The 22,091-nt window shown below is 41.5% G+C and overlaps 1 protein-coding gene across 1 annotated transcript in view; it reads right to left on the reverse strand.

Annotated features, from left to right (window-relative positions):
* The window catches only part of CFAP46 (cilia and flagella associated protein 46), a 3,596,153-nt gene that overhangs the window by 1,967,254 nt on the left and 1,606,808 nt on the right, over positions 1 to 22,091 (reverse strand). Inside the window, exon 29 of the mRNA XM_044056880.1 lies at positions 3,755 to 3,902. Within this exon, the coding sequence (XP_043912815.1) occupies positions 3,755 to 3,902 (148 nt within the window). The remainder of the gene's footprint in view (positions 1 to 3,754; positions 3,903 to 22,091) is intronic.

The raw sequence follows: 22,091 nt of genomic DNA on the forward strand, positions 1-22,091 counted from the left end.
CAGTTTTATAATCTATTGCCACCAGTTTCAGCAGAGGTAGACTTCTGAAGCACAAGAGAAAGAAGAGCATTTTACTTTTAATTTCAGATGTTGTTCCTATAGAGGTCTTAACCAGGATTTGACTTTTAAATGGTTTATTCAGCACTTGCTTCATTAATGTATGGAATTGCTTAATTAGTTTTACTTTATTGTGAGTTGATACCAGTCTCATACATAAAATATCACTGTTAGGTGACCTCTATTTTCAGTCTTTGAATGATTGCTAAGGTGCTTGAAATAAAATTTACTCATTAAAAATATCTCGTTTGCCTATATGCATTTACTTTTTGTTCTATTATTTCTTTGTTTAGCATTCCACTAACTAGCTACCTGTCTCTACTCAGTACCATTTTCTCAGATGCTCTGCAATAAAAAGTTGCTAAATCATAATTTCTGTACTTCAGTTATTGGTAACCTTTCATTTTGTGCTTCCAACAGTATAGTTTCTACTCTGTTTCCTCACTTCTGTCGTTCTTTCCCACCACAGGCTTCACAGCTGTAAAATAACATTTTCCAACTATACTGTCAAACTCTGGAATGAATTTCTATGAAAATTAGATTTTATTTTGTCATAATAAAAGTGGACTTAAGAAAACCCTCACTTTTCTAAAGGTGTAGTTGTATTACATGACTGACATCATCACAACATGTACTTCCTCTGGTCCTTGATTATATTTAATGATATAGGTTCATAGGTAACTACTGTGCTAGTTGCCCCTGCTGGCCATTTTAAGCACAGCCACATTTCCCTATTTGCGCCCAAAACAACCTATCCCACTTGGGTATAAATTGGCCTTTCCCATCCAATGGATGATAATTATATATCATCCCCAATGAAAATAACTGGGATCATATCTGAACTCATGCATGGGATAAAGCATGTAGGAGCTGCCTCTGTTCATCAGTAGTACAGAGGGCAGTCCTAGGATAAATCTTTTGTCTCCCATCCATGGATCTAAGTTGTGCTTGAATATGGCCATGGACAAACTTTGTTTTATGTTGATGTGGAGCCTGTTCCACAGTAGAAGTATCCTCTGCAAGATATACCTGTCCCTCCAAACCATTCTGTTGATGTTGCAGTTGAGGTTTAGATCCCTAGACACAGTATTTCTGATGCCATTTGGCATGATGATGTGCAGTAACTCCTTCAGTAATGGTATTAATTAATTGTAATATGTTACGATTTACTGAATCTTTGCAAACAAAATGAAAATGACCCTCTGAGGTTAGCCTAATTACCTGATCAAAAAAAAAACAAACAAAAGACATATAGAAAGTCAAAAATAGCGAAGCTATGAGTTAGGTTATGATGTCCGATATCTAGAGAGAGAGAAAGATTACTGATATTTTATGAATCCTGTTGTACAGTCAATTAATATAAATACTTTCAAGCAAAAATAATTATAGGCTTTTGGGAAAATGAACTTGCTTACTTGCTTAAGCGTATGAATCGGCATTCAAATATATGAAGCTTCCTATAGTGAAAGGTACAGATTTTGATATAATCTCTATTTGACTACTATTTGACTCTGTAGAATATAGCTTTTAACCATTCATTGTTACTATGTGGTATACTTGTTCTCACAATGTGGAATAAATGAGCAAAATGTAGAACACCTGCTAGCAACTTACTAACAACTTCACATAGGTAAAATGTGTTACTTTATACTTTTAAAAAGTTATTTTGAGAATTAATATGTTTCAATATAATTTACCATGGATGTCACTTAAAAAAAAAAAAACTTTAAATATGGAGTAATGTGCTAAAATAATGGAAAAATGCATCCATAAACTCATGAACCACCTAATACAAGGCAAGCTGCTGGCTGTTTCTCAACATGGTTTTAGACCATTCCACAGCACCACCACAGCTCTTCTCTGCTTCTCTAATGTCATTAAACACAACTGTAATAGCAATCTACTCCCCTCTGCTCTCTTTCTAGATCTATCTAAGGCTTTTGACATGGTTAACCATCAGTAAACTCATTTAGACCCTGAAAGGCTTCTCCCTAGACTACCACTTTCTCCACTGGTTTCAATCCTATCTGGATGCCAACAGGCAGTCCTATGGCAAGAAAAGCTATCATCCTGTCTACCCCATCTCCTTAGGAGTCCCACAGGGCTCAGTACTAGGGCCCCTTCTATTCTCCATGTTTATTAATGACCTCCACACCGTTATTCCTAAGGCAACATGTATTCAGTATGCAGACGACTCCATGTTGATCTGCTCAGCCACCTCACAAGCTGATCTGTTGTCGTTAACCCAGAGTACATTCAATGCTGTTGAAAACTGGCTCACTAATCGCCGTCTGTTATTAAACCCTAAAAAAACAAAGCTGCTCCTGTTCACGCCCACTAGTAAGTCCAACCATTACCATAATATCTAACAATGGGAACATTATCTCCCCTGAAACCCAAACCAAACTCCTGGGAGTTACAATAGACAATAATCTTATATATGATGCACATGTCACTCAAACCATCAAAGCCATAAACAAAAAACTTGGATCCCTTTACAAGCTTAAACCCTTCCTCACTCGTCTTGCCAGAACTGCCATTGCCCACTCTCATCTTCTATCCACTCTCCTTTATGCCTACCCCTACTCACAGGGCTATGCATTACTGAAATTAACAAAGTATCCCACTGCTACAACCATACAGCTAGATTTGCCACTGGTTCAGCCTATAGGACTCACCACTGTCACAATCTAACTCTCCTAGGGTGGCTTGAACTTCCTTCCCTACTACAATTTACCCAGCTCACAATAGCTCATAAAGCTCTCCACCACCCTGACAATATACCAGCACTCAAAAATATTGTCAGCCCATATAGTAATCACAGTAAACTCCGCTCATCCAATAGACTATTTATCCAATCAAATCCAACAACTCAGCTTGCAAAGCCTTATTTGCCAGTTCGACTGGTAAAACCTGGAATAAACTCCCTGCTGGCCTTACTCTTGAACCAAATTTGGAATTAACTCCCTGCTGACCTTACTCTTGAACCAAACCTGGAATCAACTCCCTGCTGACCTTACTCTTGAACCAAACCTGGAATCAACTCCCTGCTGACCTTACTCTTGAACCTTCAGATACACTATTCAAAGAATATCTCAGAAAACATTTTAAATCACACTGGCTATGCCCTTGCACTAAACCTATCATCATCTCTGTGTCTCAAAGACTCTAACTCAATTGGATATTGCATGCTAAGTGTGTTAATGAATTATATAATTCTATCTTCTATCTATTATCCTACAATGTATAGTATAAATAACTGATAAAATGTGCTTTTACAGTGTGTCTGATGTATTCTATAAACCATCTGTCTGTTATAATGTATTGTACATATCAAAGTATTTGTGTGGAGCTTTTCTCCCCTGGCCTCCACTGAAAATGGACATGTATCCAGTCGGACTATCCCGGTCAACAAATTTAAAATAAACAAATAAATAAAACAATGTGGAACATGCACTTTATAAAACTCAAAATGTGGAAAGTTCCTCATAATGAAGTACACTTGAGAGGTATGCTGAGGAAGTCATTAACCCGTCTTCCCAAGTCATTTGTGAAAAGGGAAAAGTGTCCAATGGGATTACTCAGCAAATGAATAAAATAAAATAATACAAACAGATACAATAATAAGAGTCCACCAGCAAATGTTACTTGTTTATGCATCATATGCAAATAAATATAAATAAACATATGAACTCACAGTCTGTGCCTTGTCCTCGGCAGGGTTTGAACAGCATCATCAAGAACTTTTAGTCCTCTTTCCCAGTCCTTCTGGTCAGCATATATATGAAATAAAAGTCCATACATAGCTGCTATAAGCATCAGGTCATTTGTTGTGTCCTCAGAACCTTAAAAATATTACATTTGAAAATCAAATTTACAAATTACAAAAGCAGCATTTTCAGGATATACAGAGAATGCCAAATATAAAGAGCAGTACGATTCAATAAAGTGCAGAAATATACTAATAATCTATCGACTACAGCAAGCTAATGCACCAAATGTTAGCCTTATCGCATGACAGCACTCAACTCTTGCACACAGGTGACATTTTAGGCTCACATGACAGCACTCAACTCTTGCATACAGGTGACATTTTAGTTAGGTTTATCACATGACAGCGCTCAACTCTTGCACACAGGTGACATTTTAGTTAGGTTTATCACATGACAGCACTCAACTCTTGCACACAGGTGACATTTTAGTTAGGCTTATCACATGGCAGCACTCAACTATTGCACACAGGTGACATTTTAATTAGGCTTATCACATGGCAGCACTCAACTCTTGCACACAGGTGACATTTTAGGCTTATCACATGACAGCACTCAACTCTTGCACACAGGTGACATTTTAATTAGGCTTATCACGTGGCAGCACTCAACTCTTGCACACAGGTGACATTTTAGTTAGGTTTATCATATGGCAGCACTCAACTCTTGCACACAGGTGACATTTTAGTTAGGCTTATCACATGACAGCACTCAACTCTTGCACACAGGTGACATTTTAGATAGGCTTATCACGTGGCAGCACTCAACTCTTGCACACAGGTGACATTTTAGTTAGGTTTATCATATGGCAGCACTCAACTCTTGCACACAGGTGACATTTTAGTTAGGCTTATCACATGACAGCACTCAACTCTTGCACACAGGTGACATTTTAGATAGGCTTATCACATGGCAGCACTCAACTCTTGCACACAGGTGACATTTTAGTTAGGCTTATCACATGGCAGCACTCAACTCTTGCACACAGGTGACATTTTAGATAGGCTTGTCACATGGCAGCACTCAACTCTTGCACACAGGTGACATTTTAGTTAGGTTTATCATATGGCAGCACTCAACTCTTGCACACAGGTGACATTTTAGTTAGGCTTATCACATGACAGCACTCAACTCTTGCACACAGGTGACATTTTAGATAGGCTTATCACATGGCAGCACTCAACTCTTGCACACAGGTGACATTTTAGTTAGGCTTATCACATGGCAGCACTCAACTCTTGCACACAGGTGACATTTTAGATAGGCTTGTCACATGGCAGCACTCAACTCTTGCACACAGGTGACATTTTAGTTAGGTTTATCACATGGCAGCACTCAACTTTTACACACAGGTGACATTTTAAAAGCAGCGAGTCTCGTGCTAACATTTAGCTATAAGGTGTACTAGTAAATTATAGTGTGTGTGTTACAAAAATATATTATTTTATTGCTGCAAAGTAAATAACATTGCTGGATATAGAAGTTTACAAATATTTTGCTGTTGTTGGAGGGGTTGTACCTGCAGTAACATGCTGCACTGCATCTTCACATTGAGGAAGCCTCAGTACTGCAAGCACACCGTTAAAAGAAAGGGAACCAAATCCTGTATCACACCCAAAACTAACTTTCTTGGGTGGCGTAAGCTATGGAACCTTGCTGGCTACGTTTACGTAGGCCCTTGGGCCGATAGCTTAGTAATTGGCTATGAACCTATAAAACCACAATTCACACAGGCAATGAAGGAACCATGGTTTTCAGGTAATTTCAAAATAAGACTTTTTTTAAAGCCACAGCCAAGTTTAATAAATTCTCTTTCTTCACTATTTTTATTTGAATGTTTCTGAGTCAGTTAAATAAAGTAATTATTGCTGCAACTGATTTCATGCAACACTGCTATACTACAGTGCATGGTGCTACTGATTTCATACAACACTGCTATACTACAGTGCATGGTGCTACTGATTTCATACAACACTGCTATACTACAGTGCATGGTGTTACTGATTTCATACAACACTGCTGTGTTACAGTGCATGGTGCTACTGATTTCATGCACCACTTTTACATTACAGTGCATGCTGCAAGTGATTTCATGCAACACTTTTACATTACAGTGCATGGTGCTACTGAAATCATGCACCACTTTTAAATTACAGTGCATGGTACTACTGATTTCATACAACAGTTTTACATTACAGTGCATGGTGCTACTGATTTCATACAACAGTGTTACATTACAGTGCATGGTGCTACTGATTTCATACAACACTGCTATATTACAGTGCATGGTGCGACTGATTTCATACAACAGTGTTACATTACAGTGCATGGTGCTACTGATTTCATGCAACAGTGTTACATTACAGTGCATGGTGCTACTGATTTCATGCAACAGTGTTACATTACAGTGCATGGTGCTACTGATTTCATGCAACAGTGTTACATTACAGTGCATGGTCCTACTGATTTCATACAACAGTGTTACATTACAGTGCATGGTGCTACTGATTTCATAACACTGCTAGGTTACAGTGCATGGTGCTACTGATTTCATGCAACACTGCTGTGTTACAGTGCATGGTGCTACTGATTTCATGCAACACTGCTATACTACAGTGCATGGTGCTACTGATTTCATACACCACTGCTGTGTTACAGTGCATGGTGCTACTGATTTCATGCACCACTTTTACATTACAGTGCATGCTGCAAGTGATTTCGTGCAACACTTTTACATTACAGTGCATGGTGCTACTGATTTCCTACAACAGTGTTACATTACATGCATGGTGCTACTGATTTCATGCAACAGTGTTACATTACAGTGCATGGTGCTACTGATTTCAAACAACAGTGTTACATTACAGTGCATGGTGCTACTGATTTCATACAACACTTTTACATTACAGTGCATGGTGCTACTAATTTCATACAACACTGCTACATTACAGTGCATGGTGCTACCGATTTCATACAGCACTGTTAAATTACAGTGCATGGCTCTACTGATTTCATACAACTTTTAGTTATGTACTTACCATAACTTTAGATGTTTGGGATCCATCTCGCCTACATTCTGTACTGATGGGTTCGGAGCCGATCCTCGGCTCCAACTCGGCACGCTATGCTATAGAGCGAAGCCTCTTATTGGCTTAGCTATTCTCTATCCCAGGATGCACCACCACTAATCCCCCAGATCTTGTTTGTCCGCATTCATGCACACACACATAACTGTTTTATAACATTGCCAGATGTTTCAAGATGAAACAATAGAATTCGGACCGTCCGATCTCTTCTGATCTCCAAGGTAGGGGGAAGGAGGGTGGGTTATTAGGAATGTAGGCGAGATGGATCCCAAACATCTAAAGTTATGGTAAGTACATAACTAAAAGATGTCATGCGATCCTACCACGCCTACATTCTGTACTGATGGGACAGCGTCCCTAGCACCTAATTCCTGGGTGGCTCACTGGAAAACACTCCTGAGCACTGTGGAACCAAATGAAGCTCGCCCCCGAGATGCCACATCCAATTTGTAGTGGGAAATGAAGGTGTGCGGGGAAGACCACGTAGCCGCAGCACAAATGTCACTAATGGCAAGCTTAGAATGGAATGCTATTGAAGTAGCCATAGCTCTTGTAGAGTGAGCTTTGACAGAGGTTGTAAGCTCTTTATTAGAAGAGGAATAAGCCTGACTAATACAGTCCCTGATCCATTTGGCAATAGTGACCTTTGTGACGGCTTTGCCCAATTTATTATCCGAAAAGGACACAAACAATTGATCTGTTTTCCTTGTTTGTTGGGTCCTGTCTAAATAGAAATGCAATTGCCTGTGAACATCCAATGTGTGGAAGATGTATTCTGCTTTGTTTGAGTACTTTGGAAAGAAAACTAGAAGTTCTAATGACTGTTGCAGGCAAAAACTGGAACAAACTTTAGGGACAAAGGATGGATTAGGCCTGAGGGATACTCTATCTTTGTGAAAAATCAGGTACGGTGGTTTTACAGATAGAGCTTGAAGCTCTGAAACCCTTCTGGCAGAAGTAATCGCGACCAGAAAGGCAGTTTTCCAAGAAAGAACTTTCAAATCACATGTTGCTGCCGGTTCGAAGGGGGATGAGGTTAAGGCACGTAATACCACATCGAGATCCCACGGAGGAGCAGGGTGAGAAATCGGAGGTTGTAAAAGCGCAGCACCTTTCATGAAGGTTTTACACAATCTGTTGCTCATTAAAGGTGGGTTTATAGATTCATGAAAATTGGAAATAGCTGCCAATTGGACCTTGATGGTAGAGACTGAAGAACCTTGATTGAATAGGGAAGTTAGAAATTTCAGGACTTCCGATACCGGAACAGTGATGGGATCCAGACCCCGGAGTTGAGCCCAAATAGCAAATCTCTTCCATTTGCTAGTATACAATTTCTTAGTGGCAGACTTGTGGGCCGATGATAAGATATATATGACTTCCGGGTCTAAAGTACGATTCCTGACTATAGTCGGAAGAGGAGGAGCCAAACTGTTAACTTCAAAGTGTGAAGGGACTGATGGAGTTGTCCCGACTGATGAATTAATAGGTCTGGGATCTGATCCAGGAACCATGGACCGTCCAGTGCATATTTCCGAAGATAGGGGAACCATACCTGACGAGGCCAGTAAGGGGCAACAAAAATCATTTTGCTCCCCAAGTGAGACGCCTTTTGGATCACTCTGGGAAGGAGGGGAACTGGAGGGAAGGCGTATAGCAAGCCGGTGGGCCAAGGATGGGCTAATGCGTCCAAAGGACTCTCCCCCGGAGCTGGAGTGAGAGAGAAGAACTTTCTGCACTTTGCGTTCAGCAGGGTTGCGAAGAGGTCACAACAAGGAGTTCCCCATCTGCTGAAGATCTGAGTTGTCACTGCATCGTTCAGAGACCACTCGTGAGGAGAGAGAATAGTTCTGCTTAGTCCGTCGGCTATTACGTTGGACTTGCCAGGGATATGAGTCGCTACCAGAAAACGTCTGGTCGCCACTGCCCATTCCCAAACTCTCATGGCCTCTCTGCAAAGGGGGTAGGATCTGGTCCCTCCCTGCTTGTTCAGATACCAGACTACTGACATGTTGCCGGAGTGAATAGCAATTACGCCCAGAGGGAGGTAATCGTGGAGGGCTTGTAGAGACAGAAACACCGCCCTCATTTCTAAGATGTTGATATGAAGGAGACTCTCTTCTGAATGCCATTTGCCTTGGACTGACCTGCCCAGGTAATGCCCCCCCCACCCCATCTGGGAGGCGTCCGTCGTCAATGTGGCCATAGGAGGAGGTGGAACAAAGGGTCGTCCCTGATCCAGATTGGAGGGCACCAGCCACCAGCGGAGGTCCCGTTTGCAAGTTTCCGTGATCCATATGAGGTGACTGAGAGGGAGATCCTGAAAGGACCACTGTGTCGATAGGAGCCACTGGAGAATTCTCATATGCAATCTTGCTAAGGGGACTAGGAGAACAGTGGCCAACACAGAACCTAATAGCTGCAGGACCATCATGACTGGAGCTTTGGATCTGAGAAGCAAGGCTCGGACTTGAGCCTGTATAGTCTGTATCCTTTCTGTAGGAAGATAGACCCGCATTTGGTTTGAGTCTATCTCTGCTCCGATGAATCTTATGCGCTGAGATGGCAGCAACACAGACTTTGGCCAATTGAAGGTAATTCCAAGGGAGGTGCCTAGTGATATGGTGGCTTGTAGGTTCTGCAATAGTAGACGCCTGGAGGTGGCAGTTAGGAGCCAGTCATCCAGATACGGAAACACCTGGAATCCTAGACTCCTCAGGTGAGCAGTCACGACTGCCAAACATTTGGTGAACACCCTGGGGGCTGTGGTGAGACCAAAGGGCAGTGCGCAGAACTGAAAATGACTGTCTCCCAGGCTGAAGCGCAAATGTCTCCTGGACGCCTGATCTATCAGGATGTGATAATAGGCATCCTTGAGATCTATGGAGCACATCCAAACACCTTTCTCCAGCAGTGGGAGAATGGACTGTAAGGTGACTATTCGGAACTTGGACTTTTTGATTGATCGATTTAGGATGCTGAGATCCAAAATGGGCCTCAAGTCCCTGGTCTTTTTTGGCACTAAAAAGAACCTTGAGTAAGTCCCTAATCCGATCTGGTCTGCGGGGACCGGTTGGATGGCTCCTTTTTGAAGCAGCTTTGAGATTTCTAATGCTGAGATTTCCCGTTGACTGGGTGGCGGGTCCGGGATTTTCTTGGACGGCGGTGGGGAGTGTGAAAAAGGAATGTTGTAACCTCCGGCGATGATTCGAAGCACCCATCGGTCCTGAGTGATACCTTCCCAGGCTTTTAGGTGCCTCAAAAAACGACCCCCGACTGGCTCCGGAGCTGCACAGTCGGGCAATCCTTCAGGGATTGTGGAAGGCTGAAGAGCCACGAAAGGACTCGCGGTCTCCAGTGTTGCGGGGGCCTCTGCCGCCTCTGGGACGGCGTCTTCCAGAAAAATTTCCCCCTCCTCTGCCTCTAGAAGGGGGATCGTCCTGCTGTGAGGGATAAGACTTCTGGGATTTACGGAACCACATTTTCCCTCCTCTTTTAGCCTTGGCGTAAGGCCGAAAGGGAGTGGAAAATCAGGCCCCTACGGCAGTCAAAGTCTTACCTTCTTGCTCGCAGCGGGTCACTGTGTCCTTTACCTTGGGTCCAAACAAAGAGGACCCATCAAAGGGAGCGTCGGCAAAGGAAGACTTAAAGGCTTCCGCAAAATGACACAGGTGGAGCCAGGCTTGCCTCCGTAGAGCAACACCCGTACCCGCCACTCTACTCGCCCCCTCGGCTGCATATGAAATGAGCCTCATGGACGAGTTTGATATCGATGACAGTGTAGCCAGCTGAGAGCCAACCGTTTGGGCCAGCTGCTCAGGTAGGTTCCCAAGAGGGTATCTGAAAGCTCCTTGATCAGATCCCTCTGAAATCTAGTGAAGTGCGTTAAATAGTTCAGGGACCTTAAGGTAAAGGCCGCTGAACTGAGGGTGCGCTTCCTGTACTGATCCATGCTCCTAGACTCCTTATTAGGAGGATGGACGGACGTTGCAACACTGCTATACTACATTGCATGGTTCTACTGATTTCATACAACAGGTTACATTACAGTGCATGGTGCTACTGATTTCATACAACACTGCAATACTACAGTGCATGGTTCTACTGATTGCATACAACAGTGTTACATTACAGTGCATGGTGCTACTGATTTCATACAACACTGCTATATTACAGTACATGGTGCTACTGATTTCATACAACACTGCTATATTACAGTGCATGGTGCTACTGATTTCATACAACTCTGCTATATTACAGTGCATTGTGCTACTGATTTCATACAACACTGCTACATTACAGTGCATGGTGCTACTGATTTCATACAACACTGTTAAATTACAGTGCATGACTACTGATTTCATGCAACACTGCTATATTACAGTGCATGGTGCTGATTTCATACAACACTGCTATGTTACAGTGCATTGTGCTACTGATTTCATACAACACTGTTATATTACAGTGCATGGTGCTACTGATTTCATACACTGTTAAATTACAGTGCATAGTGCTAATGTTTTTCACTGTCAGTGCCTGACAGCTTTATCCTTTTGATGATCTGCTGTGTAATCACGCTACACAACAATAATCTGGTAGCAGTATTGTATGACCATGGGTTAAAGCAAATAGATGTAAATAAACTATCTCCTGTTGGCCCAAAATGGATTTGTACAATTGTCACAAGGCTGTCTAATTAGAACAATAGATAGAGGTTTGTCCTGAATAGAACTGCTGCTCTTTGAGGGTCTTACTTGGTTAACAAACATAACAAAATAAACTACTTAAAATCCCTGTAAATTTAAGAGGTAATAATCCTCAGTAGCTTCTACTATGGAAATTCAGTAAATGATGCAGATGAAATTGAAACTTCACTAAATTTCAAGGGCCTGTAAAATGTTAAGTCAGCCACATAAAAATACCTTATTCAGTTCATTTAGGCACACTGGGTGCTATGTTACGAGGCCTGGAGATGCTGCAGTTTTTCAGACCTCTGTGACTGGAATAAGGAAGTTATAATTATATTTATTTTCCATGCTCAGCTTTTGTTTTAAGGTAACACATTGCTGAAGTGGTCCACACTGATATTTCAAAATGCTTAGACGTCTTGTTCAGATCTCGGCAGGTGTGGCATTTTGTGGAGTCTGCATGCATTTTATATATCCACATGGGTTGTACCTGGTGATCATGTTTCCTTTTACTTACTTAACACGTGCTCTAGATGAAGTGGAAATCCTCCAAATATCCTGTGTGCGTGTGTGTGAGCTCGCATGAACTGGCATCACATCATGGATAACTGTTTACAACCAGTTTCAGCTTCAACGTGTTCCTGAACAAGATAAAGCAGGTACCAAAATTGACATGAGTGAATGGGTTTATGTTTTATGTCTGTGCTCCCATTAACAATGCCAGTCCTTGTCTTGTGGTCTCAGTACAGTGAGTGGGTTTATATTTTGTGTGTCTGCCCCTGTTAATGCCAGTCCTTGTCTCATGGTCTCAGTATAGTGAATGGGTTTATGTTTTATGTCTCTGCTCCCGTTAACAATGCTAGTCCTTGTCTCGTGGTCTCAGTATAGTGAACAGGTTTATGTTTTATGTCTCTGCTCCCATTTACAATGCTAGTCCTTGTCTCATTGTCTCGGCAGAGTGAATGGGTTTATGTTTTATGTGTCTTTTCCCATGAACAACACCAGTCCTTGTCTTCTGGTCTCAGTAGAGTGAATGGGTTTATGTTTTATGTCTCTCCTCCCATTAACAATGCCAGTCCTTGTCTTGTGGTCTCAGTATAGTGAATGGGTTTATGTTTTATGTCTCTGCTCCCGTTAACAATGCTAGTCCTTGTCTCGTGGTCTCAGTAGAGTGAATGGGTTTATGTTCTATGTCTCTGCTCCCATTAACAATGCCAGCCCTTGTCTCATGGTCTCAGTACAGTGAATGGGTTTATGTTTTATGTGTCTTCTCCCATTAACAATGCCAGTCTTTGTCTTCTGGTCTCAGTAGAGTGAATGGGTTTATGTTTTATGTCTCTGCTCCCATTACCAATGCCAGTCCTTGTCTCCTGGTCTCAGTAGAGTGAATGGGTTTATGTCTCTGCTCCCATTAACAATGCCAGTCCTTGTCTCGTGGTATCAGCAGAGTGAATGGGTTTATGTTTTATGTCTCTGCTCCCATTAGCCATTCCAGTCCTTTTCTCATGGTCTCAGTAGAGTGAATGGGTTTATGTTTTATGTCTCTGCTCCCATTATCAATGCCAGTCCTTGTCACGTGACCTCAGTACAGTGAATGGGTTTATGTTTTATGTCTCAGCTCCAGTTAACAATGCCAGTCCTTGTCTCCTGGTCTCAGTAGAGTGAACGGGTTTATGTTTTATGTTTATGCTCTCATTAGGCATGCCAGTCCTTTTCTCCTGGTCTCAGTAGAGTGAATGGGTTTATGTCTCTGCTCCCGTTAACAATGCCAGTCCTTTTCTCGTGGTCTCAGTATAGTGAATGGGTTTATATTTTATGTGTCTACTCCCATTAACAATGCCAGTCCTTGTGTCCTGGTCTCAATAGAGTGAATGAGTTTATGTTTTATGTCTCTGATCCAATTAGCAATGCCAGTCCTTGTCCTGTGGTCTCAGTACATTGTATGGGTTTATGTTTTATGTGTCTGCTCCCATTAACAATGCCAGTCCTTGTCTCATGGTCTCAGTACAATGAATGGTTTTATGTTTTATGTCTCTGCCCCATTAACAATACCAGTCCTTGTCTTGTGGTCACAGTAGAGTGAATGGGTTAATGTTTTATGTGTCTGCTCACATTAACAATACCAGTCCTTGTGTCCAGGTCTCAGTAGAGTGAATGAGTTTATATTTTATGTGTCTGCTCCTGTTGCCAATGCCAGTCCTAGTCTCCTGGTCTCAGTAGAGTGAATGGGTTTATGTCTCTGCTCCCGTTAACAATGCCAGTCCTTTTCTCGTGGTCTCAGTATAGTGAATGGGTTTATATTTTATGTGTCTACTCCCATTAACAATGCCAGTCCTTGTGTCCTGGTCTCAATAGAGTGAATGAGTTTATGTTTTATGTCTCTGATCCAATTAGCAATGCCAGTCCTTGTCCTGTGGTCTCAGTACATTGTATGGGTTTATGTTTTATGTGTCTGCTCCCATTAACAATGCCAGTCCTTGTCTCATGGTCTCAGTACAATGAATGGTTTTATGTTTTATGTCTCTGCCCCATTAACAATACCAGTCCTTGTCTTGTGGTCACAGTAGAGTGAATGGGTTAATGTTTTATGTGTCTGCTCACATTAACAATACCAGTCCTTGTGTCCAGGTCTCAGTAGAGTGAATGAGTTTATATTTTATGTCTTTGCTTGACTTAGCAATGCCATTCCTTGTCTTGTGGTCTCAGTAGAGTGAATGGGTTTATGTTTTATGTGTCTGCTCCTGTTGCCAATGCCAGTCCTAGTCTCCTGGTCTAAGTAGAGTGAATGGGTTTATGTTTATGTCTCTGCTCCCATTAACAATGCCAGTCCTTATCTCGTGGTCTCCGTACAGTGAATGGGTTTATGTTTTATGTCTCTGCTCCCATTAACAATGCCAATCCTTGTGTAATGGTCTCAGTACAGTGAATGGGTTTATGTTTTATGAGTCTGCTCCCATTAACAATGCCAGTCTTTGTCTCCTGGTCTCAGCATCACAGATATTTTGATACTGACAGTACTGCTGGTGACTCAGACTTGAGAGGACCTATAAAAACTACAGAAGCCAACTGGAACATAGGGTAGAGAAGTCTGCGATTCTTCCATCATGGAGAATAAGCAGGTTTCACCAAATAAGGTCTTCCTCCTAGAAGGATGCAGACAGCAGGGATTACTTGCAAAGCTAAGTATTAAACATATATGGCAATACTCAAGGATTTCAGACAAAATCTGCAACAAGACCACAAGCTAATTCCCTTGCACTTTCACCCCCTAACAAGAAATATATCTGATAGAAAATCTAAACTATCTTCATTTTCTGCTAGTAATGCAAAATGCCCCTAGAGCTGGCACAATTGTAACGTTAGCATGTCCTTTGTGTGTTATGAAGCAGAATGTCAGCAGTACAGTCTTTGCTAGGACTGACACTGACACTGATCCACAGATTTGATCATTATTGCCTTAGCCAGGATTACTGGCATCAAGGAAAACACTCCACCCTATGGCATATATAACACTGGTAGACATCAAGGAAACACTCAGACCTATGGCATATATAACACTGGTAGACATCAAGGAAACACTCAAACCTAAGGTATATATAACACTGGTAGACATCAAGGAAACACTCAAACCTATGGCATATATAACACTGGTAGACATCAAGGAAAACACTCCACCCTATGGCATATATAACACTGGGAGACATCAAGGGAAACACTCAACCCTACTGCATATATAACACTGGGAGACATCAAGGGAAACACTGAAACCTACGGCATATATGACACTGGGAGACAAAGGGAAAGAAACCTATGACATATATAACACTGGGAGACATCAAGGGAAACACTCAAACCTATGGCATATATAACACTGGTAGACATCAAGGAAACACTCAAACCTATGGCATATATAACACTGGTAGACATGAAGGAAACACTCAAACCTATGGCATATACAACACTAGTAGACATCAAGGGAAACACTCAAACCTATGGCATATATAACACTGGGAGACATCAAGGGAAACACTCAACCCTACTGCATATATAACACTGGGAGACATCAAGGGAAACACTCAACCCTATGGCATATATAACACTGGGAGACATCAAGGGAAACACTCAAACCTATGGCATATATAACACTAGGAGACATCAAGGGAAACACTCAAACCTATGGCATATATAACACTGGGAGACATCAAGGGAAACACTCAAACCTATGGCATATATAACACTGGTAGACATGAAGGAAACACTCAAACCTATGGCATATATAACACTGGGAGACATCAAGGGAAACACTCAAACCTATGGCATATATAACACTGGTAGACATGAAGGAAACACTCAAACCTATGGCATATATAACACTGGGAGACATCAAGGGAAACACTCAAACCTATGGCATATATAACACTGGGAGACATCAAGGGAAACACTGAAACCTACGGCATATATAACACTGGTAGACATCAAGGAAACACTCAAACCTATGGCATATATAACATTGGGAGACATCAAGGGAAACACTCAATACTATGGCATATATAACACTGGGAGACATCAAGGGAAACACTCAAACCTATGGCATATATAACACTGGGAGCCATCAAGGGAAACACTCAAACCTATGGCATATATAACACTGGGAGACATCAAGGGAAACACTGAAACCTACGGCATATATAACACTGGGAGACATTAAGGGAAACACTGAAACCTACGGCATATATAACACTGGAGATATCAAGGGAAACACTCAAACCTATGGAATATATAACACTGGTAGACATCAAGGAAACACTCAAACCTACGGCATATATAACACTGGAGATATCAAGGGAAACACTCAAACCCATGGCATATATAACACTGGGAGACATCAAGGGAAACACTCAACCCTATGGCATATATAACACTGGTAGACATCAAGGAAACACTCAAACCTATGGCATATATAACACTGGTAGACATCAAGGAAACACTCAAACCTATGGCATATATAACACTGGTAGACATCAAGGGAAACACTCAAACCTATGGCATATATAACACTGGGAGACATCAAGGGAAACACTCAAACCTATGGCATATATAACACTGGTAGACATCAAGGGAAACACTCAAACCTATGGCATATGTAACACTGGGAGACATCAAGGGAAACACTCAACCCTACTGCATATATAACACTGGGAGACATCAAGGGAAACACTCAACCATATGGCATATATAACACTGGGAGACATCAAGGGAAACACTCAAACCTATGGCATATATAACACTGGGAGACATCAAGGGAAACACTCAAACCTATGGCATACATAACACTGGTAGACATGAAGGAAACACTCAAACCTATGGCATATATAACACTGGGAGACATCAAGGGAAACACTCAAACCTATGGCATATATAACACTGGTAGACATGAAGAAAACACTCAAACCTATGGCATATATAACACTGGGAGACATTAAGGGAAACACTCAACCCTATGGCATATATAACACTGGTAGACATCAAGGGAAACACTCACATCTATGGCATATATAACACTGGGAGACATCAAGGGAAACACTCAAACCTATGGCATATATAACACTGGTAGACATGAAGGAAACACTCAAACCTGTGGCATATATAACACTGGGAGACATTAAGGGAAACACTCAACCCTATGGCATATATAACACTGGTAGACATCAAGGGAAACACTCAAACCTATGGCATATATAACACTGGGAGACATCAAGGGAAACACTCAAACCTATGGCATATATAACACTGGGAGACATCAAGGGAAACACTCAACCCTAAGGCATATATAACACTGGGAGACATCAAGGGAAACACTCAAACCTATGGCATATATAACACTGGCCGACAATCAAGGGAAACACTCAAACCTATGGCATATATAACACTGGGAGACATCAAGGGAAACACTAAACCCTAAGGCATATATAACACTGGGAGACATCAAGGGAAACATTCAAACCTATGGAATATATAACACTGGGAGACATCAAGGGAAACACTCAACCCTAAGGCATATATAACACTGGGAGACATCAAGGGAAACACTCAAACCTATGGAATATATAACACTGGGAGACATCAAGGGAAACACTGAAACCTACGGCATATATGACACTGGGAGACAAAGGGAAACAAACCTATGACATATATAACACTGGGAAACATCAAGGGAAACACTCACACCTATGGCATATATAACACTGGTAGACATCAAGGGAAACACTCAGACCTATGGCATATATAACACTGGTAGACATCAAGGGAAACACTCAAACCTACGGCATATATAACACTGGCCGACATCTGGGGAAACACTCAAACCTATGGCATATATAACACTGGTAGACATCAAGGGAAACACTCAAACCTATGGCATATATAACACTGGTAGACATCAAGGGAAACACTCAAACCTATGGCATATATAACACTGGGAGACATCAAGGGAAACACTCCACCCTATGGCATATATAACACTGGTAGACAGCCGGGGAAACACTCAAACCTATGGCATATATAACACTGGGAGACATCAAGGGAAACACTCCACCCTATGGCATATATAACACTGGTAGACATCAAGGAAACGCTCAATACTATGGCATATATAACACTGGGAGACATCAAGGGAAACACTGAAACCTATGGCATATATAACACTGGTAGACATCAAGGGAAACCCTCAACCCTAAGGCATATATATCACTGGGAGACATCAAGGGAAACACTCAACCCTAAGGCATATATAACACTGGGAGACATCAAGGGAAACACTCAACCCTAAGGCATATATAACACTGGGAGACATCAAGGAAACACTCAAACCTATGGCATATATAACACTGGTAGACATCAAGGGAAACACTCAAACCTATGGCATATATAACACTGGGAGACATCAAGGGAAACACTCAAACCTATGGCATATATAACACTGGGAGACATCAAGGGAAACACTCAAACCTATGGCATATATAATACTGCAGACATCAAGGGAAACACTCAAACCTATGGCATATATAACACTGGGAGACATCAACGGGAAACACTCAAACCTATGGCATATATAACACTGGGAGACATCAAGGGAAACACTCAAACCTATGGCATATATAACACTGGGAGACATCAAGGGAAACACTCAAACCTATGGCATATATAATACTGCAGACATCAAGGGAAACACTCAAACCTATGGCATATATAACACTGGTAGACATCAAGGGAAACACTCAAACCTATGGCATATATAACACTGGTAGACAGCCGGGGAAACACTCAAACCTATGGCATATATAACACTGGAAGACATCAAGGGAAACACTCAAACCTATGGCATATATAACTCTGGTAGACATCAAGGAAACACTCAAACCTATGGCATATATAACATTGGCCGACATCAAGGGAAACACTCAAACCTATGGCATATATAACACTGGAGACATCAAGGGAACACTCAAACCTACGACATATATAACACTGGGAGACATCAAGGGAAACACTCAAACCTATGGCATATATAACACTGGTAGACAGCAGGGGGGAACACTCAAACCTATGGCTTATATAACACTGGGAGACATCAAGGGAAACACTCAAATCTATGGCATATACAACACTGGTAGACATGAAGGAAACACTCAAACCTATGGCATATATAACACTGGGAGACATCAAGGGAAACACTCAAACCTATGGCATATATAACACTGGGAGACATCAAGGGAAACACTCAAACCTATGGCATATATAACACTGGTAGACATGAAGGAAACACTCAAACCTATGGCATATATAACACTGGGAGACATCAAGGGAAACACTCAACCCTATGGCATATATAACACTGGGAGACATCAAGGGAAACACTCAAACCTATGGCATATATAACACTGGGAGACATCAAGGGAAACACTTAAACCTATGGCATATATAACACTGGGAGACATCAAGGGAAACACTCAAACCTATGGCATATATAACACTGGTAGACATGAAGGAAACACTCAAACCTATGGCATATATAACACTGGGAGACATCAAGGGAAACACTCAAACCTATAGCATATATAACACTGGTAGACATGAAGGAAACACTCAAACCTATGGCATATAAAACACTGGGAGACATCAAGGGAAACACTCAAACCTATGGCATATATAACACTGGGAGCCATCAAGGGAAACACTCAAACCTATGGCATATATAACACTGGGAGACATCAAGGGAAACACTCAAACCTACGGCATATATAACACTGGTAGACATCAAGGAAACACTCAAACCTATGGCATATATAACACTGGTAGACATCAAGGAAACACTCAAACCTATGGCATATATAACACTGGGAGACATCAAGGGAAACACTCAAACCTATGGCATATATAACACTGGGAGACATCAAGGGAAACACTCAAATCTATGGCATATATAACACTGGTAGACATGAAGGAAACACTCAAACCTATGGCATATATAACACTGGTAGACATGAAGGAAACACTCAAACCTATGGCATATATAACACTGGGAGACATCAAAGGAAACGCTCAATACTATGGCATATATAACACTGGGAGACATCAAGGGAAACACTCAAACCTATGGCATATATAACACTGGGAGACATTAAGGGAAACACTCAAACCTATGGCATATATAACACTGGTAGACATCAAGGGAAACACTCAAACCTATGGCATATATAACACTGGGAGACATCAAGGGAAACACTCAAACCTATGGCATATATAACACTGGGAGACATCAAGGGAAACACTCAACCCTAAGGCATATATAACACTGGGAGACATCAAGGGAAACACTCAAACCTATGGCATATATAACACTGGCCGACAATCAAGGGAAACACTCAAACCTATGGCATATATAACACTGGGAGACATCAAGGGAAACACTCAACCCTAAGGCATATATAACACTGGGAGACATCAAGGGAAACATTCAAACCTATGGAATATATAACACTGGGAGACATCAAGGGAAACACTCAACCCTAAGGCATATATAACACTGGGAGACATCAAGGGAAACACTCAAACCTATGGAATATATAACACTGGGAGACATCAAGGGAAACACTGAAACCTACGGCATATATAACACTGGGAGACATCAAGGGAAACACTCCACCCTATGGCATATATAACACTGGTAGACATCAAGGAAACGCTCAATACTATGGCATATATAACACTGGGAGACATCAAGGGAAACACTGAAACCTATGGCATATATAACACTGGTAGACATCAAGGGAAACACTCAACCCTAAGGCATATATAACACTGGGAGACATCAAGGGAAACACTCAACCCTAAGGCATATATAACACTGGGAGACATCAAGGGAAACACTCAACCCTAAGGCATATATAACACTGGGAGACATCAAGGAAACACTCAAACCTATGGCATATATAACACTGGTAGACATCAAGGGAAACACTCAAACCTATGGCATATATAACACTGGGAGACATCAAGGGAAACACTCAAACCTATGGCATATATAACACTGGGAGACATCAAGGGAAACACTCAAACCTATGGCATATATAATACTGCAGACGTCAAGGGAAACACTCAAACCTATGGCATATATAACACTGGGAGACATCAAGGGAAACACTCAAATCTATGGCATATATAACACTGGGAGACATCAAGGGAAACACTCAAACCTATGGCATATATAACACTGGGAGACATCAAGGGAAACACTCAAACCTATGGCATATATAATACTGCAGACATCAAGGGAAACACTCAAACCTATGGCATATATAACACTGGTAGACATCAAGGGAAACACTCAAACCTATGGCATATATAACACTGGTAGACAGCCGGGGAAACACTCAAACCTATGGCATATGTAACACTGGGAGACATCAAGGGAAACACTCAAACCTATGGCATATATAACTCTGGTAGACATCAAGGAAACACTCAAACCTATGGCATATATAACTCTGGTAGACATCAAGGAAACACTCAAACCTATGGCATATATAACACTGGCCGACATCAAGGGAAACACTCAAACCTATGGCATATATAACACTGGAGACATCAAGGGAACACTCAAACCTACGACATATATAACACTGGGAGACATCAAGGGAAACACTCAAACCTATGGCATATATAACACTGGTAGACAGCAGGGGGAAACACTCAAACCTATGGCATATATAACACTGGGAGACATCAAGGGAAACACTCAAATCTATGGCATATACAACACTGGGAGAAATCAAGGGAAACACTCAAACCTACGGATTATATTACACTGGAAGACAAAGGAAACAAACCTATGGCATATATAACACTGGTAGACATCAAGGAAAACACTCAAACCTATGGCATATATAACACTGGAGACATCAAGGGAAACACTCAAACCTACGGATTAT

The sequence above is a fragment of the Protopterus annectens genome, chromosome 14.part0, assembly GCF_019279795.1.
Source record: "Protopterus annectens isolate FY-2018-M chromosome 14.part0, PAN1.0, whole genome shotgun sequence".
Taxonomy (NCBI): Eukaryota; Metazoa; Chordata; order Ceratodontiformes; family Protopteridae; genus Protopterus; species Protopterus annectens.